Source organism: Notechis scutatus, chromosome 1 (genome assembly GCF_049901735.1).
Source record: "Notechis scutatus isolate UNSWTSFEM ecotype Mainland chromosome 1, rNotScu1.2, whole genome shotgun sequence".
Taxonomy (NCBI): Eukaryota; Metazoa; Chordata; class Lepidosauria; order Squamata; family Elapidae; genus Notechis; species Notechis scutatus.
Window position 1 is genome coordinate 17,507,905 of NC_142009.1, and position 24,225 is coordinate 17,532,129.

The 24,225-nt window shown below is 37.8% G+C and overlaps 1 protein-coding gene across 25 annotated transcripts in view; it reads right to left on the reverse strand.

The window, feature by feature from the left end:
* Positions 1-1,269: 1,269 nt before the first annotated feature.
* Positions 1,270-24,225, reverse strand: part of GTF2I (general transcription factor IIi) — a 71,009-nt gene continuing 48,053 nt past the window's right edge. For 13 of the 25 annotated variants that reach the window (XM_087942493.1, XM_087942803.1, XM_026672364.2 and 10 more), the window contains 18 exons: positions 23,651-23,722; positions 22,608-22,791; positions 21,868-21,926; positions 20,835-20,906; positions 19,794-19,977; positions 18,936-18,994; positions 17,813-17,914; positions 16,846-16,944; positions 16,123-16,188; positions 13,657-13,840; positions 12,106-12,164; positions 10,570-10,680; positions 7,908-7,988; positions 5,839-6,022; positions 4,027-4,055; positions 3,354-3,422; positions 2,947-2,991; positions 1,270-2,529 (listed from right to left, as the gene is read on the reverse strand). In XM_087942493.1, the coding sequence (XP_087798619.1) occupies positions 2,471-2,529; positions 2,947-2,991; positions 3,354-3,422; positions 4,027-4,055; positions 5,839-6,022; positions 7,908-7,988; positions 10,570-10,680; positions 12,106-12,164; positions 13,657-13,840; positions 16,123-16,188; positions 16,846-16,944; positions 17,813-17,914; positions 18,936-18,994; positions 19,794-19,977; positions 20,835-20,906; positions 21,868-21,926; positions 22,608-22,791; positions 23,651-23,722 (1,718 nt within the window). In that variant the 3' untranslated portion in view covers positions 1,270-2,470. The remainder of the gene's footprint in view (positions 2,530-2,946; positions 2,992-3,353; positions 3,423-4,026; positions 4,056-5,838; positions 6,023-7,907; positions 7,989-10,569; positions 10,681-12,105; positions 12,165-13,656; positions 13,841-16,122; positions 16,189-16,845; positions 16,945-17,812; positions 17,915-18,935; positions 18,995-19,793; positions 19,978-20,834; positions 20,907-21,867; positions 21,927-22,607; positions 22,792-23,650; positions 23,723-24,225) is intronic. The other 12 variants (XM_087942741.1, XM_087942593.1, XM_087942662.1 and 9 more) reach the window with 1 other exon arrangement.

The following is a 24,225-nucleotide window of genomic DNA, read 5'->3' on the forward strand; positions in this document are numbered from 1 at the left end:
TCTGAACGTATATGGTTCTTTTTCTCCAATTAATGGGGATTTGTCCTTAGTTTTTAAAATGTAAAAGGGTGATCTCAAGTCAGAGATCCTCTAAATTTTAACGAAGTGATACAGTTATACCAAAGTTCATTAATCACAACATGCTGATCCCAATGAGTGTGTTTGGGTAAGAATAGGAGAGAAACAAAAACAGTATTTGTTGTGGGACGGTTTTAATAGATCGCCTGGAAGAGTGGAAGATACGGATGAGGTCTTTCTCGTTTTCAAAGAGGCGCGTGATACTGACAATGGGAGATTTCAATTACCCCTGGATTTGCAGGAAATCTGACTCAGGCAGGAGTCAAATAACTAACAGTTTTCTGCCCTTTCCTGCCATAACTTCAGAGCCTCGGTGGTGCAGTGGTTAAGAGTGCAGTATTGCAGGCTACTTTTGCTGATCACCGGCCGCCAGCAGTTTGGCAGTTCGGATCTCACCAGGTTCAAGGTTAACTCAACCTTCCATCTGAGGTTGGTAAAATGAGGACCCAGGTTGTTGGGGGCCATATGCTGACTCTGTAAACCACTTAGAGAGGGCTGTGAAGCACTGTGAAGAGGTATATAAGTAACTGCTACTGCTATTGTTATTGGTCAGAAGATGGAAGAAACATAACGCGAGCAACCATCTCCGACTCAGTCCTATTGAGACCCAATGTCTGTGGGTGTTGCCCAGATACGGGTGTATTCCATCTTTGACCTTGTATGTAATAATAGTACAATGATGTGTGCAATTTGGGTTAGGGTTAGGGTTTTCTCGTGCTTGATGAGCAGGTAGCAGCTGTGGCTTTTGTACAGCTTCCTGTAAGTCTAATGAATCAATTGTGCAACTTCCAAGATCAGAAGCCTTCAGTCAGTCATGCCTTGGTCACCTTGTGGCTAGATCACTGCAATATTGCAGAATTTTCAGGGTAGGAAAGTTTGCCATGTCTCTTGCCACCTGTGTTGGCTAAAGAAGAATCGGTGCTGGCTGAAGAGGGGCTTGAAAAGGTTATTGGATTGGATTGGGTGGCTGTTGAAATCATGAGACCTGATGAAACCTGTTCCTACTACTGTACAAAAGCCACAGGACTTCCTTCCTTGGGGTGAATCTGTGGGACGGAGGGCAGGACAGGTCACAACCACTGGCCTTATTATCCCTGTAAGAAGCCCAGCCTCAAGCTTCCCGACATATTATGATATGGATTCCCACCATCATACTCTTTGTACGTTCAAACGAAATCGCAGCTCAGGAAATCAGTTTTTATTTATTTATTAAAAACATATGAGTTGAGAGATATAGGAAAAAATTATTTCAAATATACAGATACTATTATCCAATTAGCCATTAAAGGAGAAAGAGATATTAAAATCAGACAAATTTCAACTCCCCCCACCTAGTTTAAATTAATCTGAACTATGGTGGACATCCTTCTTCAAGGAAAAAAAAAAAAGGCAAAATGCATCTAGGGGCTTATTCACCTAGGAGGCAGATTTATTTATTTGCTAATCCCTGCTGATTTTTATGAGCAAAAGCAAAAAAGTAACCATCATGAGCTCTTCTCAATTAGGCCTGGGATTTAAAATGTTTTGTAACAAGTCCCAGGACCTTTGACCCAAGTAGAGATTTCTGTCTAGGAAGAAAGAAAGGGAGGAATGGGGTAGGTTAGGACAGGACATCCCAGAAGTGCTTTTCAAAAGGCAACTGGACTTTGTCTTTTCATTGAAAACGTTTCATTTCTCACCCAAGAAGCTTTTTCAGATGAGAAGCAAAACGTTTTCAAAGAAAACCCAGTTGCCTTTTGAAAAGCACCTCTGGGGCAGCCATGACCTGGATGATTGAGAGTCTCCATAGACTTCAGGACAGGACAGAAAGAAGGTACTTCTCTCATACAATTATATTACACAGGCCAGAGTCATCCCCACAAACTCTTCTCAAGCCTTGATGTTTTTGCTTTTGATTGGAGATTGAGGAGGAAAAAACAAAATGGCAGAGACTGAAGTTAAATAAACTGCTACTAGAAGCCCTATGAAAATAATGGCTATTTTTGCATACTGTACATATTTCATTCACTTTAACTTGGTTCCTGTTAGGTATCTTAAGCCCTCCAGACAGGGACTGCAACACCCATCAGCCCCAGCCAGCAAAGCCAATGGGCAGAGACGATGTCATCCAAAACATACAGAGGGCATTGGGGTGTGGAAGATTGCTCTAAAGTTTCAGGAGGACTAGCAAGTGGCCCAAGGACAAAAGGAGCACAACTTAAAGACGATAAGAGGGACTCCGCCAAGTTAAGTGATCTACATAGTTACAGGACCAATATAAATGGAAGTCAGATCATAGATTCTGCATTCACAGCAACAGTGGGGAGTCCATCTCCTACCTAGAAAAGTATCTGAATACCACCCACCACTCTGCTTTGTGTATGACTGTCCTTTACCCTAATGCAAGTCAGGTCTACCACGTTGGATCTGGCTCCTGCTTTATTTGAGTGTGTTCTTCAGTCTGTACTGAGTCTGTGGAGACAAAGAATATTTGGCTGCTTTTAGACAACACGAAGGACATTGAAGAACAAGAGATACAGAGATCTTATATCTGTCCAAAGATTAACAAAACAGATGGGCTGCTAAGTTTCCCTGATGCTCATACTGTTATCGTAATAAACTCCAAAAAAGTAGTTTAAAAAAAGAAAGAAAAGCAACGAATGGGATATGATTCACAAAACCCACTGAACCTAAGACACATTGCAATTTAAGAATAGGATACCACCCAACCCACGTATGATTATATGGTCACTGATTCATAATTAGAAAAGCTAGCAAGATTCTTTACAAAGGGTGTAAAAGTGATTTAACTTTATTTTTAGCTTCATGGACATGACACACTTATCCAAATAGCAAGTGTTTTCTTCTCATTAGATCACAGATCCTTACCTTCCTCCACAGATACTTGTACTATTTGGTCTGCTTCAACTGGCTCTAGAAGAAAATACATGCAGATATTTGTATTAATTCTATACTGGTAGCCAACTTTTATCAACCTGCTTTGTCAATGACTGTAGCCTTTGAATGACTGTTTCCACTCTATACAGAAGTCTTTAAAGCCTTTTTTTTTTTTTTGGAGAAGAACATCTAAAACTACATCATTCTACTTCTACCACAATGCTGCAATGGAGGGTTGGGCCATCTCCTCCAAACATAAATAAAAATTAGAATGCATTGTATTAACATAACATAATAATACAATTATTAGCACATGAAACTTGAAACGTGATGAGCACAAGCTTCCTTGGAAATCCTGCTGGTAATTACTGAGCCATGAACATAATTGTAACATTTACCTTGTATCACCTGTTCAGGAGCTGGCACAGTGACTGCTGGGACTTCTGCTTCTGCCTTTTCAGTAATTTCTAGAACAAACAGGACCAGAATCAAACTTTTAATCAAGCAATGCTCCTCAGAAGTACCTGAGGGTCATTCATAGAGATATAGTATTTTATTCAGTTTCAGTGTGCAAACTGTTAAAATGTTTTGGCAGTTCAGATAAGAAAAAACACCAGAACAATGTTGCTGTCTGTATAAAATCTGAGCTTATTAAAATCACTTCCCTTTTCTGCAATAACATTTTGGGGTATATTTGAACCACCTACAATTTAGAAGCCTGTTTGCAGAGGATTAGAGATTTTACTAAAATAAAATAATATGTAGGGTTGAACTGTGGATGCTGATGCAGCCAAACCAAAATGACAATCAACTACAGGTAAAGAATTGTTGAGAAATTTATCCTTCAGCATATTGCTGAATGGCTATGTGACGTACTGTATTGTATCTGGGCAATGATGGATTATTTTTAAAATGGGTAAGCCAGCAGGAAAAAAACCTCTAAACTCACTGTAGAAATGACAGGAATGCATAGTTGTTTCTACACTGCCCAGAGCAGTGTACAACAATGAGATGAGTTAATGCAATTAATAAAATGTTTATAAAGATTTATTTTGTTAATGAAATACTCACGGTTGTTCATTACAAGTCCAGGGAATGGTCTGTTGGAAAAACAATGCAACATTTCAATTCTCAGAAATAAATTTTTTAATCCAAATTTCCACTGATGACTTCCAAGAAACATTTTAAGTGTTTGATTTTAGAACCAATATAAACCCACTTAATCTTCAAAAACCGTGCAATTTTCTTCTTGTGTTACTTTAATGCAGGCTTCCTCAACCTGATACCCTCCAAATGTGTCTGACTGTAACTTCTTTCATTCCCAGCCACCAATCACAGTGTGGAATAGTGGTTAGTGTGTTGGATTAGGAATGTGGAGACCCAGGTTCATATCTCTACTCCGGCATAAAATACCCTGGGTGACTTTTAGCCTAACATACCTTACAGGGTTGTTGCAAGTATAAAATTGAAGGGGGATAATGTAGACAGCCTTGAGCTCCTGGAGGAAAGGCGGAATATAAATGCAACAAATAGTTGAATTAATGGAATCTAGAAACTTCAACTGTGCTCTACCAATACTGTAAGTCCTAAACCATTCAGCAAGTCCAATAAGAAATATTCAACATAAAAAATACACAGCCCTATCTTCACGCCCAGTTCAAACTAGTAATAATTTCCTGTTTTATTGAATTGTTTAATTCTTTCAGTTTTGCATGTTCTTTTCAACACCTAATACCATACCTATATTTATCCCCCTCCCCCTTTTTTTTTACCATACTTGAATTCCAGAACTTGGCTAACTCCATCCTTGATTGCAAGCATTCCAAAAATTCTATTTCTGTCTCTACCCAGGGCAAACCTCAAGGACAACACTTATCTCTGATACTGAAAATATCTCCTCAAATCAGTTCTCCTTTGTCTTAAGTGGGGATGAGAGAAGAAGCTGTCAGCCAAACCCTTCTTCAAGATGGATTATACAAAGCCTGATAGCTATAAAGCATTCTAACCATTGTACCAAAGAAGAGTTGATCTTCCCATTCTGCACTACTTAAAGTGGTTAGAAATTATAGACCATCCTCAATTTATGACCACAATTGGGATTGGGATTTCTACTGCTAAACAAGGCAGTTTTTAATGTGCCCAACTTTATGATCTTTTTGCCACGGTTGCTAAGCTAAACACTGTACTTGTTAAATGAATCATATGGTCATCAAGAGAATCTGGTTCACACACACACACACACACACACACACACACCCCACACGCACTGACTTGCTTGTCAGAAGCCTTCTGGGAAGGTCAAAAATGGCTGTAGGTTGTAATCCTGGGACACTGCACTTGTCCTAAATACGTGCCAAGCCTCTGAATTTTGATCAGGTCTCTGTAGGGATGCTGCAACAGTCATAAGTGTAAGTCACTTTTATCAGTGCCGTTATAACCTCAAATGGTCACTCAATTAATGGTTGTAAGTCAAGGACCACCTGTACAGCCTAAGAATGTGAAGAGATGTCTACAGGTCAGAGGCAGAAACAGAATTGTTCGTCTCCAGGCCAAGCCTCAATTTAGAGAACTTCCCTCCTGATCTTTCAAAATTCCTTAGAACTGTTTGACTGTGATCCGTTCCCTAGGTCAATTGCCAATGCTGTCACCACATCTTCTTTTAAGAGTTCTGCAGAAGGCTGGGCTGCTGAGGACAACAGAGGCTAGAAGACGACAAGATGGGCTCTCTTAAGACCCTGCCTGCCACTGGGAAGACTGCTGGCTTTTCCCAGCCCTGAGCATGCTGTGGGCCCAGTCCAACATCCTGATCTACAACAGCTTCTTTCAACATACAATTAAAATACGTAGGTTACACTAAATACTATACTGCTGAAAGTCACATACCTAATAACAGTAAATTTAATAAACTCCGCGGAATCCAGAATCTTCCTCATGGAACTGATTTCAAGATAGCTGGGAGCTTTAAAAGATACACCAGGGGGCATTCCATCCACCACCACACAGCCAGGGTTGACAGTGATTTTTCGGTATGGGACTTTCACAGGGTATCCCATACCAATGGCTTCCCCTACAGAAGAGGAAAGGGAGCTTATCAAAGATGGCGAGTGAACGGTTCTGGGTTCAGAGATACATATTCCTTGGGAAAAAGATGATGAAAATGCACGAGGAACAAACAACCTATTTGGAATATAACTGCATAGTACTTATGAGAAAGAATAGTATTGTGAGAAAAAACTTCAAATGACTATTTTTTTTACATATAACAAGGAACCAAATATTTAATTACATGTTGATTTGTTCATTCAAGGTAGTAATAGTAATAGTGTGGCGTTAAGAAAACCTCAAATGACCTATTCATAATTTAAAAAAAATTAAATCCTGATAAGATCTATCATGCACACATCAATTTTATCATAATAATCAAATAGATGTAGTCAAATAGATGGTTGATGTTTTTGAACTTCACGACTAGGAAATGAAAGCAATAACTTCTGCCTATTATTTGCTTCTCAGCAATTATTATTTTTGTTTAGAGGAACAGTTGCTTTTAAAAATGTAGTTATCAAAGCTTACCATTATGAAAGATCAAAATCTCAAAATGCACACTTTGTGTCAAACAACGCTGTATCTTACACTGAAGGATTTTCTTCTCCTGTGCCAGATATGACTGTCAGATGGAGGTCCTGCTCTGTTTGGTATGGCCAATGGCTGCTAGGGAAACAGTTCCCTATCTTTAGCATATCCTCTCCAAAGTGCTTTTTACCTGGTGCTTTTTTCTTAATCCCAGGTCTATTCCTTTTTATTCCCTAAAGCCTTTAATCTTCATTTTCTATTTGTGTTGTGATAATATTTCTGCTGGAGATGTGTGGCTGTTTTCTCTGTTATTCTATGCAGCCTGGGATAGGATAGGATTTCTTTTAAAAACTTAGCTACATTCTTAAAATTATTTTGATACTAGTGCTTCAGCTTTACTTTTGATTTCAAAAGTGTTAAAAGTAACCAAGTTAATAATAGAAAAAATTGGGATGGGGAAATCATTGCAAAAGAGAGCAAGAACCCTGAGCTGCCACAGTAGCAGCAGGTGCTTCCTGGTGGGTAGCTCTGACTCTGGAGGTAGGATTCATTGTAGTGGGGAGTCATGAGCAAGTGGGGTTTAAATGGTTGGGCCTTGAACTAGAAGGCAGCTGGCTGTGAGCACCAGTTTTGTGAGGGGAAGGGAAGAAAGTGTGACCCTGTTCTAAGTAAATTCTCCTTTTAAACCATGTGTTTGCTCTTACTTATTCTAACATTAAGTTAAAAACTTAGTGCTAGAATTTCTCATGTAGCAGCTCATTTTACCACTGCATACAGTTCCTCATAGATGCATCAAGCAATCCTGAATGCCTCTCATTCTAGTCAATGTTTCATCTGTAGTTTCATTGTCATCCTCCATTTTATCAGTAAATGTCTATAGAGATTCTCAGTCATCCAGGTCATGGTTGTCCCAAAGGTGCTTTTCCAAGAGGCACTGGGACTTTCTGGGTTTTTTTTTGAAGATGTTTTGCTTCTCATCCAAGAAGCTGAAGAAGCTTCTTGGACGAGAAGTAAAGTATCTTCAAAGAAAAAACCAGAAAGTCCCAGTGCCTCTTGGAAAAGCACCTTTGGGACATTTCCTCAGTAGTTTCAAGCACAGACCCACCTGCCATTTTGTGCAGTGATTCTGATAAGAAATACACCTGATCCCACATAAATCCGCCTAACCCACTCTAAAACCAATTGCTACTATAACTAGGACATGGATCCACAGCTGCTTAAAACAAAACACAAGAATTAAATTCTTGTTTGTTTATAGATCTCCCCTTTGTTTGAACTTCAAAAATGGTGAAGATTGTTTTCTGTTTCAGCGAAACGATGGATTCAAAGGCCGAGAAGACAATTGTTTTGACTTTCTGAAGAGGAAACGCACAAATTACCAAATTTTCGACTGAAGAGATCATTCACTTGCTCTCTCAGCTGCCGGGCCTTCTCTACTTTGGAAGTTCTCTCATCATCATCTGCAAAATGTAAAGACGCAATTACTGTATTTATTTGTATGGTTGTTTTTTTAAATGACTTTTAAAGATTTAAGACAACCTAATGATCAGTTTAAGGGGAACTATTTGGGGTTGTTCTATCTCCTGGAAGTGGATGGTGCTTTAATCCTGGCCCAGCTGATTTGTTCTTTGGGGCTTGAAGAAATATAGAGAAGGAAGACCAGAAGCACAGAACATATCCTCTTCACTGCTCAACTATGCTACATTACTAAGGTAGTGACTGATTTCTTGCTCATGGCTGCTGGTTTGTAGGCCCTTAAAAAGATATCCCAAAAGAAACAAGGGAAAAATTAATTATGGAGATTATACGTGTCTTTAAGGAAGTATGATATTTAATTGAAAAGAAATGTTAAAGATGTTAAGATTTTAATGATTATTAATGATAGAACTGAATTGGAATGGAATCAGGGTTTATAATTACATATATTTATAATCCTTTTTTTAAAAAGAATATAGTGTGTATTATAAGAATGTACCAAGCAGAATTCGATTGGAAGTTATGTATTATATTGAAAGTCATAACCTTATATTGAAGTTTAAATAAGAGTTGAATGGATGTAATTAAAAGATATAAAGGTGTCATACTCCAATTAGTAACTACAGGAGAAAATTTGTTTAATGAGAAAAGATAATATGAAATTGAAACAGAACAGACAAAAGTATAAATATAATGATTTGAATTGAGATGAGATAATCAAAATAAAATTGAGAAAAATAAAAGAGGGGAAAAACTATATAGAAAATGTAGAATAGTATAAGATATGGAATAGAACACAAAAAGGAGCATGAAATTGAGTTTTGTGTCTGTATAAAGAAGTTCAACCCGGGACCATGCTATTTTCAAAAAAGATGTTTTACTTGTATTTTGTATGTGTGAAAACCCAAATAAAACTTTATTAAAAAAAAAAAAAGATATCCCAAAAGGAATTCATTTTTTGTTTGATTATTTCATATGACTGGATTCCAAATCAATTCCTGAAGATATTGCAACTGAGTAAATCTTTAGCTGCAGACAACAGCAAACTGTGGATAAGTAAAATGAGAAGAAAAGCTTTGGAATTTCTATTAGTTACATAGGAAGAGAGGAGGCGGAATTCTTGAGCCCAAGGCAATTCTTGTACAGGCATAACTGCTAAATTCTGGTTTAGAGAACAGTAACTTGTAATCCCCCAAGAATCCCCAAGCTTTGCAAAGATCCAGTTGGAAAGCACTGAAAATTACTGACAGATGCCTTGCAGTTTTGCAATGGAAATCAGAGCAAACAGGTAAGCTTAAGTCTTAAGTGTCCTTATAACAATGAAAACACAAAGATGCCCTCAAACGAAACATCTCAACTTTAATTTCCAACCAATCCCTGACATACATATACCAACACCCAAAACAAAAAATAAAAATAATTTGTCCCTCTCCTAAAGTTTGCCTGCAGACAGAGTGTTCCAATGAACATTGAACCGGGCATCTAAACAGGAGCGGTTATTTCTCTCCCAGTTTCCTACATCAATTGTTCGCCTTTTGCACCCAGCAAGACGAAAAATAGAAGCACACCACTCCAGTTCCCCACACCAGCCTTTCACCTTTTGCATCCAGCTGCGCCAAAGCAGAAGTGGATCCCTGGCTGTGCTGTCACCTTTTTGGACCCAGATTCTGCCACAAATGTTTCCTATGAGAGGCAGCTCTCTAACCCAGCACAGCTTTAGACACGTGTAGGGAACATTTGCTGGGAGAACGTGGGCTCGAAAAGGAGTCAGCAAAGGTAATGTAAACCTTTGTAACCCGGCACAGCTTTAGTCACACATATAGGAAATGTTTGTAGATGAAGGTGGGTCTGAAAAGGAAACAGTGGGTAGTGAACCACTTCTGCTTTGGCTGCAGCCAGCTCCAAAAGGTAAAAGATTAATGTGGGGGACAGGAAGAGAAGACAGCTGAGTGAGTGAATGAATGCTTGCTGGGGCAGGCTCAGGACTGAACAAAATGCTTACTGGTTGCTTGCCAGTGGGGGATTGGGACAATAAGGCAATTGGGTGAATGAATGCTTGCTGGCACTTGCTGGGGAATGGCAAGTGTGTTTCTGGGATTGCTTGCCCTCCCACAAGTCAGGATGCAGGCAACCAAAAGGGCATAGACTCTGTGTGTGGGGGGGTGTCTTTTTTTTGGGGGGGGGGGGGATAAGCAGCTGGGGAGTTGGTGCATCAAATTTTAATCACATGCCCATGGGGGCATTGCAATGGCTGTAATTTCGGCCATCTGTTGTAAGTCCATTTTTTTTTAGTACCAATGTAAAAAAGGAGACCCAAGTTAAACTGTTGCTAGTAGCTGATTCTGTTGAGTGCCCATTGGGTAGAACCTTTATTCATCGTTAGCCTAAAGCACACGAGTCTATTTTATGTCCAAAGGAAAATAATGTTCTAAATACTATTAATTGCCCTTACCTCTTTTTTTAAAAGTGTTGGTGCTTTTGAGTTAGAACAAAAATGTAAAATGAATTTAAAAAGTGTTACTCAACAGCTTTAAATACCTCTGTTATAGGAAGTGGACAGAGTACCTGGTATTGTCACCTGAATGATGTTAAGGTCTTCTACTCCAGCAGCTGTGTTCACCACTGGATCAGGCACACTTACAGCATTTATCACAGTATTACATAAGCTGGTTCTTCCTTAGAAAAGATGCAGAGGTAAAATGTTAGCTCGAAACCTCTCAAATAAACGCTATTCTCATTTTTAATAATGAAACTGCACAGTGAAAAGAATAAACCAGAGAACGACTGACTACGCAAGAGTTAGATTGCACAGATGAAAGATGACAGCTGTAACTAGAACTAGATTAAAACTTGTTTCCTACTACAAAAGGGTGAAAGTGCTGCAGAGATCTGCACTTTTTGATTGTTAAAAGCACTAGAACGGAAATACAGACCAGCATACAGATTGACAGCTGGAGATCTGGATAAATAATTAATGAAGCAAAATGTCAGTAAACCACAGCTGATGTTGAAACTATTCCCCTGCAGCTGCAGATCCATTTTGGATCAAGAATCTAACTGAAATGTTACTAGTTGGCTCAGATATGCAGTGCCCACTCCCAGTTTTCATGCTGATCTACTGAAATTTTGCAGAGAGAACACCACGGTACACAGGAAACGGAGATATTACTTAATGGATGCGGAGATCAGTATCAAATCTGGGGGCCTCTCACATGATATAGAAGTAGTCCTCACTTAACCATCATTCATTTGATGACCATTCAAAATTACAGAAGTGCTGAACTGCTGTAGTTCAGCAGTGCTGAACAAATGGTAGTGATGTCCCAAAGTCACATAATCAAAACTCAAGTGCTTGGCATCCCACTTGTATTTACAAATGGAGGGGCACTTCCTCTAGTCTATACTGTGCCATCTCTATGGTCTTGGGCTCTGGTGGACCTGCTACCTTCCAGCTGACCGTTGCCATCTTCTTCCTTCCATTGCTAATAAGGCATGTCCAGCTGGACTCTTCAAGAGGCAGCTCCTGGCCATGCCAAGCCTTCTTCCCAAGACCATGTGCAAGCTTGTCCAAATCACATGCAGTCTCTCAAAGCTTCATGAGAAAGCTACATACGATTTGGACAAGACCACGGGGCCTTGGGAAGAAGGCTGGATATAGGCAGCAGCTACCTCGGCAGAGATGGAGGGAGACAGGTGGGGGTGGGGGGGTGGAGTTGAAGGCAGTCCCTTACTTTACCAAGAGTCATGGCTGGGAGAGACCAAACCGGGAGAGGCTTAGATTGGGGCGATTGCTTGCCTTGGTTAATGATGACAATAGGGACTGCTGGATTGTTCTTACCAAGTGATGTGGTCACCTAATATCATGCTCTGACCAATCGCTTAGCAACAGAAATTCTGGTTCCAATTACCATTCTAACTCATGCACCACCTGGGATTGGAAATAAGATTGGCCCAAAGTCTCTAACAAATTCTAGGGACTCTTCCAAAAACTGTAGATTTATCTGTATCACTCTTTAAGAACACCCAGTTCCTGAGAAGAAACAACATAGCTGTGAATTTTTGATGCAAAAGAATTACTGCCAAAGCAGAAGTGAAACTCACTTTGAGGACATGGAATAGCAGTAGCATTTTCTTTAATTGCTGCCTCAAACATTTCTGGCCTGCCAAGAAACACAGTTAAGATTTGGCATAAGAAAATAAAGAAATAAAATCAACAAGCAAGGGCAAAGAAATTACAAGCAGCTCAATGTAAGTGTCACAAGAGTGGAATATTAAATTTGATCACAGGGTAGCAAGGATAATTATTGCCTCATTCCCATTTCCTTTTAAACCCTGTCCCATTCGTTGAAGCTCAGAAATGTCAGGTAACCCTTGAGCCAAAGACTAAAGCAAAACACAGGGAATATTTCAACTGCTCTATGGGCATCCTAAACAGAGACTTTCATTGTAATTTCACCCAAATGCTATGCATAGAGGCGTTTTTTGTGGTGTTTCAAAAACAGAGATTGAATTCTAATTATATTATAGCAAGAAGTAACCAGAAAGGGGTTATTCCTCTCTCTCTCTCTCAAAAAAAGGGGGGAGAATGACATGCTGAAGAAATAAAGACAGATTAGACAAAAAAAATTTCATGTCATCTAGTGTTCTCCAATGTGAAGCCCATCATCAGAGTTGGGACTCCCCCAACTGAAACCCTACAGACAATTGTATTGTGGATTGGAATCCAACACATTTGGGATTACCAGGATGTGGAGGAATGCACAAAGCCAATGTTTTTATTTAATTTTAATGAAACTAAGAGTATCCCCTGGAGCCAGACCATTTCTGAATTCAGAAACAAATGAAAATTGCATGATTCCATAAAGAAGGGAGAGATGGAATTATTATTATTATTTGCTTACTTCCCTTTGCATTAAAGCACAAAAGCCAAATGAATAATATCCAGGAAAACAATTGGCAGGGACTACTCAAAGATCCTAACTCCAGGCCTGGAAAAAGAGTCCCATGGGAGTTCCAGAAGATCTAACTGGTTGCAAGAATGGCCAAAGAGACTGGTTCTAGTCACCATCACCATCCAACAAGATTACAGTATCAGTAACGTGACACTCAATTTGCAGCCTGCTGTCAATTTACTATCCTCCCTTTTTAAAACCCTCAAATCCCTTAATTCAGAGTAGAGTCAGAGAGACTGGTTGGAGCCGAGCATTTACTAGTCGGACGCCCTTCCTGACACCACATAGAGTTCATAGCAGATAGTTTTTTTGTGTTTCTTAGGAAAGAAATGTGTCTGCTACCTAAAACTGAACTCTCAACCTTCTGAGTAGGAGGCAAGCATGCCACTCAGTCAATTTACTATATTGCTAATTATATACAGCATGTATTAACCGGAGAAAAATAATTAATAATTAATTAAATAATCAACTATTTCTAATAAAAAATAAGGAAGTAAATGTTCACATACTTGTAAAATTGAATTTCTTCGAGGAGTATAATTCAATATTACTTGATTATTTGGACAGTTCTGCTCTCTTAGGAAGGCCTAAGGTTCAATCCTTCATATATTAAAATACAACTTTTAAGAAATCCTGTAACTGACTTATCTGAATCCCATCTTTATTTAACTTTTATAGAAAGGCCACTCATCTGGCTTACTTTTTAATGATAAATTTTATCTTAGCTTTGTTTCGGAGGATTTTTTCCAATCTTGGAATGCCAAAAGTGGATGGGCGACGGAATGGCACTCCCTCAGGAAGGCCTTCAACGTAAAAATCTTCAGGATAAGATTCAAAAAGCGCAAAAGGAACTTTAACAGGTTCTGTCAGTCCAAGAGCTTCCCCTAGAATAGAATAATATGTGTGAGTGATTTGTTTTTCATTTAATAGGGTTTTCACATCTGTTTGGTAGGTTTGAGTCAAAATGGGTGAATTAAGGAATGTTTCATCAAGCAATTTCAGAATTATTTCAACTAAGAGCAGAATAATAATGCTCGAATTAAAGATATGATTCATCCACCACAAAGTACCGTATTTGCCGGCGTATAAGACGACTTTTTGCCCTGAAAAACATGCCTCCAAGTGGGGGTCGTCTTATACGCCGGGAGGACTTCGACTCCCACTTCGAGCTTGAGTTGCAGCCGGGAGGGAGGCTGGGGGAGCGGTGTGTGTGTGTGTGTGTGTGTGGCGGGTGTCACTCGCCACGCGCTCTGCGCAACCTTCCCCCTCTTCCTTCCTTAGCAGTGTGGGGAGGAGAGGATTCGAAGATCCTCACGTGCGGCGTACTTTTCTTTTTCTTTTTTTCTTTTGCACGCAGGTTTTGCATGCGGGCGGCTGTAGGTTAAGGATGGGGAGCCCCGGGTGGGTTATCAGGTTTTACGGTGCTTCCAACATGTGCGAACGGTGGGAGAGCGGAGAAGAGAGCGGCGAGCACCCCGCTGTGTGAAATCCTGCTGTCAAAGCAACACTGGGGGAGGCAGGGTATAAATTTACCAGGTTAATGTAGCAATGGTGATTAATGCCCAGAACATTGTTTGCGGGTATTGGGGTGTGTGTGTGTGTGTGGTGGTGGTGAGGAGAGGTTGTCCTTTGAATGCGGAAAAGTAGGTGTGACCTTGTGTAGGAAAATAAAGAGATCCTTTTAGCGTGTTTGGCTTCTTTGCCTCCCTCGTTCGTTTTGACGTGGAGATAATGGCCTTCGGGCGGGAGGAAGAAAACGGTAGCTGGATCATTTCAAATTTCACTTACTCTCCTGCCTCACTTCAATATGTCTGAGCGACTCCAGATACTGGAAGACTTTTTGAATGAAAGTGTTACCTCCATTTTTTTTTTTTAAAGAGGGCCACTTGGGGAAAAAAAAAGATTCTAAGGAATTCCTTGTTTCTTGATTAAAGAGAAGGCATTGAATATACTGTTCCTTGGCAGCCTTTTCAGTGTCCGGGTTTTTGGTGTGTGTGTGTGTGTGTGAGAGAGAGAGAGAGAGAGAGAGATCAGCTGTATTGAGAAGAGAACGTTTCCTGTGTTCTCATTTTATTTACAACATATTTTACGCTTAATGGTAAGCAATGAAAAATATTTTAAAACTCATTTCTAAACTCCATAGCTATTTGCATATTCTTGGTTCAAAATTGGATTAGCTCATTTCAAAATTGTCCAAAGCAGAAAAGTGCATCAAAAAAAAAAAAAGTGCAAAAGTGGAAGGTGTGTGGAAGAGGGGTAGTCTTATACGGCTAGTATATAACAAACTCTATATTTTGAGTGGAAATGTTGGGGGGTCGTCTTATACGCCCAGTCGTCTTATACACCGGCAAATACGGTATTTCTATGCCAAACTCAAGGTAGGCACATTGCACACAGGCAAAATATATTTACTTTTTAAAACTTCAGCTATTATTTTGAAATAAGACAATTTGCAGCAATAGGCATTCTTGGAATCAAAATGTCTTTTTTTAATTTCAGAAGATTGGTAATATTATTCTGTTATTAAGGAATTAAATATTCTTTATGGATTATAGTCAGTGGACTCTTATATTACACTAAAGTCAGGAAGTTTTAAAGTGCTGTAACACAAACTGTTGTAGAGTTTCTGCATATATGCTGCAGTGTATGGGCTCTGTTTCAAGACTGAGCCATCTAAGTATGTTTTGGTCTGTTGTCCCTTTTTTTCTGAACATTTTTGGTTTTTTTTCTTCTATTTATTTAAGCATATAATTTTTTTATAACAGTAATGTTTTAAGTAGTAAATGTAAGTGGAAAGAAATGATTTGCGGATATTATCTAATGAGAATTCTTATCTGCAATGTGAAGTGACATAGCCAAATACAGATTTAATTCTTTGAGAATCAGGCTGCAGAATTATGAATGCATATAACCATTGTGTGGTTAGACTCGATGGAATAAGAGACAGAGCATTCTTAGCAATAGAGAACTCCTTCCATAAGGAATATTTGGGGCGTGTTCAATTTTGTTTTCTACATCATTAAGTCCATTTTATTCAGGCAAACATTTCAGAAAATGGGAATTCAATTGCTTACCTAGTTGATGCTTTACTGAATTTAATTATTTTCCTAATAAAATTTTCTAAAATGCTAAGCATATTATATTTAATGAGATAAAAAGCACTTACCACATTTTTCATTAAAAAGATTTTCAACTTTCTGTTTCAAATCAGTAATCTTGGCATTCCAGGCCTCTGTCAAAATATAATGGAAATTATTTTATTCCTGTGATGGCGAATCTATGGCACGTGTGCCAGAGGTGGCACACAGAGCACTCTTTGTGGACACGCGCACTGTTGCCAGTTGGTCTTCTGGTTTCCGGCATGCATGCGCCAGCTGGTTTTCAGGTTTCTGGCGCTCCAGCACACGCAAAGACCAGCTGGCTAGGTGGGCATGTGCACCGGCCAGCTGATTTTCAGCTTCCAGCACTCTGGCACGCGTGCATGCGCACACGTTCCAGTTTGACCACTTCGTGGCGAAAAGGTTCGCCATCACTATTCAATCCTATTATATTTTTGTTTTCCTCATTACTCAGTTGGATTTCTTCAGAACAAGTTTCTGACAGATTTCAGAACACATAATATGCAATAAAATTACACTGCTTATTAGTGTTGTTCTCTCACTGATTTAACATTTTGGCTACAAACCTTGAAATGTCAAAGGTTTTTTACTATCGAGAAACAACCAACATCGGATTTACTGAGCAGCAAACTAGAATGGATAGCTGAAGATATATAGAATGTATTAATGCAAAAACTATAGACATGTAAATATCCCATCTTCTAATTACTAATTCTAATAAAATTAAGAAGCTTAATTTAACGTAAAAGAAAATTTCCTTATGAACTTACCAAAAGAAAACTCTCTTCCTCTTGGCTTAAAGCCTGTATTGGATCCATTAGTTTGAGGATTAGTTCTAACATCTGAGGTTGATACCCTATTAGCAGGACCTATACGGTATATAGGAACATAACAAATACATTCCATTTTAGAAGTAGCTTTAAGTTTCAATTTCATATGAAATTGAAATCCTGAATATGCAGTCAAAATTTCCAGTGTGTTTCTAAAAGCCTAGTCTGCATAACATACCTTCATCTGAGAATGTAAAAGATACATCACAAGAGGCAATCTACCTTAAATTATTCTCACAGTGGTTGCAATTAAATAATAAGACACATATTTAAAAAGCAAAAACAGCTATTTAAGTAACTCCTTTTAAGGCTGCAATGCCCCATCAACTGCAAGCTAATTACATGATAGGAAAAGAAAATACCTGTTTTGGTTCCTTAACCTTTTTTAAGGCTTTCTCCAAAGCTCACTGCCCAAGAATCCAGAAATACAATTCCCAATTTAAAAATATTTCAGTAAGCCACTATTCCAATATACATATGGGAAATTAAGAACTATATAAGAAAACTCTCTTGGTATGGTAAGATTCAGCAAGATTTGGAAACTGCTCTCCAAGAGAAGGCAAAACATGTCAATCTTCTAGCAAACTTTTGGTTTTCAAAATTTACAGTAACGAACACGCATTCTATGAATTCTGAGCCTCCGTTGAAACAAAGTTATTTGTTTTAAGCAGTGATATTCAGAATGTTTGATTGTTAAAATGTGAAGTTTCACAATTGAAATGGATCATTTTAAATTCTCCAAGATCATCACAGAACACTGGTTCCAAGAATGATTTTTTTTTTCAAAGTTTCAACAAAATACCCAGGCAATTTTGAGCTGTGTTCTGATAAAAATTTCCAAGTGGACTTATTTCCTACATAATCCCAAAGTTATCCCTAAGGGGAAATAATTGGGTGAATTCCATACCTTCATCTACAGTAACTTCAATCTCTGGAACTTTAGAGTTGCTTACAGGACTTCGTGTAGAGTTTGAGCTGCTGGGACTCTGAGATCCTACAGAGACATTTACTATTTGTATACATTAAAAACCATTAATTATTGCATGATTTAGGCAGTTATACATGAAAACTTTAACATCATTAATAAAATATGAATATATTACATTTCTGCCAACAGATTTAATAGGTGGAGAAATATTCCTCTGTTTGACTGTATGGCTTTTTGACTAAATGGCTTTTGTCCTTTCTAACGAAGTTGCATTGTTGCATTTTATGATGACCTAGATAAGGGGCACATGGGGAGATATAGCAGTGAGATAAATGGAAGCAAAGCATTACTCAAGGGGGCCTTAAATAAAATGAAGATTCTTTAAGTCTACTGGAAAAAAAGAAGTAACTTGTTTTTTATTTCTAACCAATTATTTTTTGCCACTATTATTTTGATGAAACAAAACATTCTTTCCTAACCAAGCTAAAACTCCCATCTGTTATACTAACTATCTATCTAAAACCTGATAAGCTTTTGTATTCAGGTTGTTTTCTTGATCATAGGAAAAAACGGTGTGGGTTGGCCCCTTACATTTTCCAGAATGGCCCCGTGGGCCGGATCAGACCACATCGCGGGCAAGATGCGGCCCGCAGGCCTTTTGTTTGACACCCCTGTACTAGAACAAGAGGGACACACTTTGGAAAACATTTCTTCCATGGAGCTTCCCTCAATGGATGCATCTCAGTTAACCAGCATCCCAAACCCACAGAAAGAAATGGTACTATTACAAAACAGTGGGGTTCTTGATGATCTCCAAACTTGGTTGTTTTCGTGCAAATGTTTCATTGCCAAATTAAATAACATCATCAAATCAATGCTAACCCAAAATCTGAATTTAAATAGGAAACTATGTAGGAAAGAAAATGTGATTCAATAGCCACCACAAATTTCAGCAGTACTGCTTTCAAAAGTTCAACATATGATGCAATATATTAAGACAATGAAAACCTCTTTTTTTTTAATTTATTTTTCAAACGCATGTATCCTTCTTTCAACACCAGATTTTTCCATTTTGTAGTATTACAGCTTCTTAGTCACTTACCTGAAGTGTTCACTTTACAAGCCAATTCTGGAGGCAAGTATGAGGTAACAAGCTCTGGCCTACAAATCAGACAGTTTATTTTTACTAAAGCATTCTCACAAACACTCAAGTTATATAAGGTATCTTTCTATGGCACTGCAAACTCGCCGCATCATTTGATGTTTCGCATCATTTTTCCCATTTGCGGAGCTGAGGGGGTGTGTGTGGCCTGCACATGATTGCATCTGGTCTGTGGGCTGTCAGTTTGACACCCCTGGTCTATGGGGTTACTGTAGTGAATTATGTTTGGGGAGATTTTGCAGGGAAAATGGATTCTAGAAGGAAGTGATCTCTTTTGTTAGGATTAAGAAGCAATTTGTCAATACTTCGTAAGCATCACCTACTGTACCCATTTTAAATAGCAGAAATGTACACAGTGCCACCGCAGAGCCAGAGCTAAATAACTGAGCCAGATAATTGAGAATTTGTCTAATTCTATTTGTTGAAATTAGAACATAACCATTACTCCTCTTGATCCTATTATGATTGTATTATGTCCTTCAATCTTATTCACACATTTGAAATGAATAATTGATAATAATAAAAGTGTTTTTGGTATCTATTGTGGTAATGGGAAAGCTTTCTAAAGATTATCCGCACCTCATTCAAAATGCAAGTTTTAATGTGCCCAACTGTCTTAGCTTCGAAGATTCAGCAAACCATTTAAAAATCGTATTAACTACCTCTATTGATACATGGGCTAAGATCACAATTAAACAGATGTCTTGTTAAATTAAGAAACCTACCAGAGACAGCACAATAAAAATGAAATCCAAGAAATAATACAAATAACAAGCTCATTAAAAAGTACCCACGTACTTCTTTACAATGAATTTAATTTTTCCACTGCCCCGCACAATTCTTTCCAGGCGTGGGATTCCAAACCAGGTTGGGCTTCGAAAGGGGATCCCTTCAGGCAAACCTTCTACATATAGATGGTCAGGATTTGACTCAAAGACAGGATAAGGAACTTTCACTGCTTCACTGAGACCCAGAGCTTGTGCTGCAAAGGAGGCAAGAATTTGATTTGGATCAAACTCATATAGAAATGGCATTCAAAGATAAAACTCACCCACCAGATATTTACTCAATCTTTCTAAGACTACTTAATTAAGTTCAGGTTTTGTTTGTTATTGTATTGGTAATACCATTCCAAGTATACAAAATCTTGAAAACACTAAACTTTCCTTTAGTCAAATGAAAGGACCTTTTAAAAACTTTGTTGAACCTCTCAATAAAAAAAAAAAAACATTTTCTGGTCAGTCATCCTTTAAAAACAGTGAATTGGAGTGATAATTCCAATCCCAAGAGTATCTTTTCAGAATTCTTACACAGACATTAATCCAATATAAATTTCATTTTAGCATAGCAAGACAACTAAATTCTGAATCTCCTCCTCTGCTAGCAAGACTAATTTCCTTGCCACTGCCTCAGAGAGAGTAAGAAAGGCAGGCATAAAGACATAGTTCTCCAGCATTTATACTGCTCTATTTGTATCTCCCTGAATAAATACAATTATTTGCTGTCTTTTCCCACTTTTTTCATGTGAAAATCAGATCAAGCTATGCAAAAGTCTACTGGGATTAATAGTGATCTACATCCAAAAATAGATCAAAGCAAGGCATCACAATTGTTCCAGAGATACAGTAATGTGCAATACTCTTTATATACTATATTTCTTACTAAATAATCTGTTAACATTCATAGAAGTTCTAGAAACTTTGGCATGTACAGTTTCACTCACGCCCAAAGCAATTAATCAGAATGCAAGAATTATGAATACAGTTTATACGGTAGTTTATTCTGCATGTTTACGTGAAACATCAGTACTACCTAGCAAACAAATAACGCTTCACCTACCAAATTTCATATTAAATATTTCTTCTACTTGTTTCCTCAATTTTGTGATTCTGACATTCCAATCTTCTTTGACTGGAATGAAAATAAAAACAAAAAATACAGATTGCACCTTAATAAGATACAATGATATTTAATAGATGTACATTCTATTTCCATCAAACCTTAATTACAAAAAAGTAGCTGTCATTTACTGATTATTAGATTTTACTGTCTCATAAATATTATTTTCCCATCTATAATTATCTTATCATTATAATGATCAGGCAGTCATTCAAATCAGATTTGAAGTACTATAATTTATAGTCAATTTTTAGATGATGTTGTTGTTGCAGAGAACAAAAAGCAATAAGTGTGCTTGAAAATTCAGGCAAAGGTCTACGTTATGTTAGACCCAATCATTCCTTGGCATGCCATCTAATTAATCCTACATATACAGCAATATATCTGGATTGATTTAACTTTATCAGGAGTTCTCAAATTCTATCAAAAATAATGAATAGCCTGTCTTAGAATCTGCATTAGACCTTCTCTTTTTAAGTTGAAGAGTAAAATGAGAGCAACTGTCACTTCAGCCCATAAGAGGTTACTAACTGAATTTATTCTTGGTTTCATTTTTCTTCCCACCATGATAAATGTGCCAACAGATTCAGAAACCAGTTAGTAACATTGCTTCAAATTACAAGAACAAAGAGCCAGAGGTGAAGAAGCTATGGTAGAGGAGGGGAATCCATGGCTCGCTAGATCTCACTTATAATTAAGTCAAAGTAGCCCCCCATGACGAATGATGAGGAATACTGGGAATTGTAACATTTGGAAGATTGCAAACATTATATGGTAAGCACTATGAAACCCTTTTCTTTCAAATCACAGTAGGTAAGTAAAAACAAAGGAGAATATCAAGCTATCTCAGAAAGAAAAGAAATGAAGTTCCATACTTTATCTTTAAATATAAAATGGGAAGAGAAACAAGAAAGGGACCTCTACCTGAAGTGGGAAAAGGTGTTCTTATCATCTTAAGAAACACTTATCTTACCTGGCATGTTTGTTCTTGGCTGAGTAACTTCTGTGGAACTGATTGTGAGTAGTTCTGGCCTAGAATTTAAAATATAGATAATGATTCTATGGTCCTTATCCTTCAAATATTTAGGGTCTCTTTTCTGAATTATACATTATGAAAATTATTTTAAAACTACTCTATTAGGTTGTAGCAGCTCAAAATGCAAAATAGGACAGTGTCTACTCATTAATTTGAAATGCATTTAAAACATATAAACCCCATTTGTTTTACTCATCGTTAAGACTACACAAAAAATGTTTTATAATTTTACAATGTTACAATCCATAGACTGATTTTCAACGGGTGTCCCCAACTTTCACACAAGGGATGCACATGTATTTAGCAGAAAGTCAACAAGATAGGGGTTCTCTTTTAGCTCTGAAATATGCTGTCATTTTTATCTTGTTAGGCAACACCTACATAAAATTTTATTTTCTAAAAACATTTCTGGGATGTACATAAGACCTATAAGCTTGGTTGGAATAAAGGTTAGTTCTGATGCTTGTATATATTTTGGAAACCATTATTTAAACAGCATAACACAGAAAAAAAAAGCCTTGAGAATGGCATCATTCATTGTAATTTTAACACATACAATAAATCCCTTGCAATTATTTTATTCCCTTAATATATATTATATTGCTTAAACTTGGATTGTTTTTTTATCTTGCAAATGTAATAAGAACATATTGAAATGCACAGGTAATTGGTCTTACTTTTTTATTACAAACTTTATCCTATTCCCCACTTGAAGAATTTTCTCCAGCCGAGGGATTCCATACCAAGAGGGACTCCGAAATGGAATATTCTCTGGTAAACCTTCCACATACAGATCAGTGGGATGCGCTTCAAATTTCTGGTAAGGTACGGCCTTTGGTTCAGTGCTTCCCAAGGCCTCAGCTATTAAAAAACATAGCAACACAAAGCACTCAGATTCCATGCAAGAACAAGATCTAAACTACAAATGTCCTGATTTATAAAATAGCATCTCAGAAACAGGTTAAACTTATACAGTGGTACCTTAGTACTTATCTTTAATTGGTTCAGAGAGGCAACAAGTACTAAAAAGGACAAGTACCAAACAAACTATGTGATTTACCATGTAACCGTTTGTTTCGGCCAGGAAGGATTTCCTATTTGTCCCTTTTCCTATGTCAGCGACCTTCCCAGCATGGCTGACTTCTTCTCTGCTGTCTGCCTTTGTCACCTGCTTCCTTTTGCAGCGACCTTCCCAGCATGGCCTATTTCCTGTCCACCCTCTGCAGCTGTCCCCCACTTCCTTTTGCAGTGAATTGAGTACTAAATAAGCAATGAGTACTGGGACGACATTTTTGGGTCAAAATGCGTCGAGTATCAAATTTGACAAGTTTTAAAGCAATCGGATACTGAGGTACCACTGTACTTGATGCTAATTTTTTTACACCCCTTCTCTTATAAAAATGATCTTTCCTTTCTTCTTACAAGGCAGAATTTTCATAGTAAAGTAATACATTAATTTATTATTTTTAATAATTAATTGATCTATAATTATAATTAGATTTAGAGATCACCTGATTCAAAGACTCTGATTCAAAGACTCTGGATGCTTTATAGTACACAAAATCAAGTAGATGGAATAGCTGTCCACCTCTTTCAGAAATAATTATAAGAGACTAGCATCCCAGTACAGAAAGAAGAGTCTTGCCCAAACTGGTAGAATTTTTTTCAAGTATTATAAAGAGGTTACCAACGCACATGAATTGCTACCAAGTGTACTTACCAAATTTTCTGCAGAATAACTGATCTACCATTTTCCTTAGTTTTGTAATTCTGGCATACCATTCTTCTTTCACTATAATCAATGGTGAAAACAAAGATTTTACTAAAATAGTTAACATTCCAAAGGCAACTCTCAGAAAATTCCATTTCACTTTGCCAGCCTTTCCATCTTGAAGGATGAATCATTTTGGTAGAGGAAAAGGCCAGATGAAGATGCTTTTGATAAGTGAATTTGTAAGTAATAGCTATCAAGGATAGTGCAACTATAATAAGGGACAAAACAATGAATAAGGGCAGATATTGCAGCTTTTCTAAGTGCCAGAGAGATAGCTAGTCATGTGACAAGTACCAAAAAGGGTAAGTAGGGCAAAAGGACAACCAGAAAATAGACCTCTGATCTCAGAGTACCTATTACAGTCTAAATATCTAATTCAGCAGGAAACAAGTCAATTTACATTTCAGCTCGTTTAATATTTACACCATATTGGTAGCATAGATATCCACAATGTACATGGAGATATTAATATCGGTATGTATGTACATGTGAGAAAAAAAGAGAATGCATACACACACTGC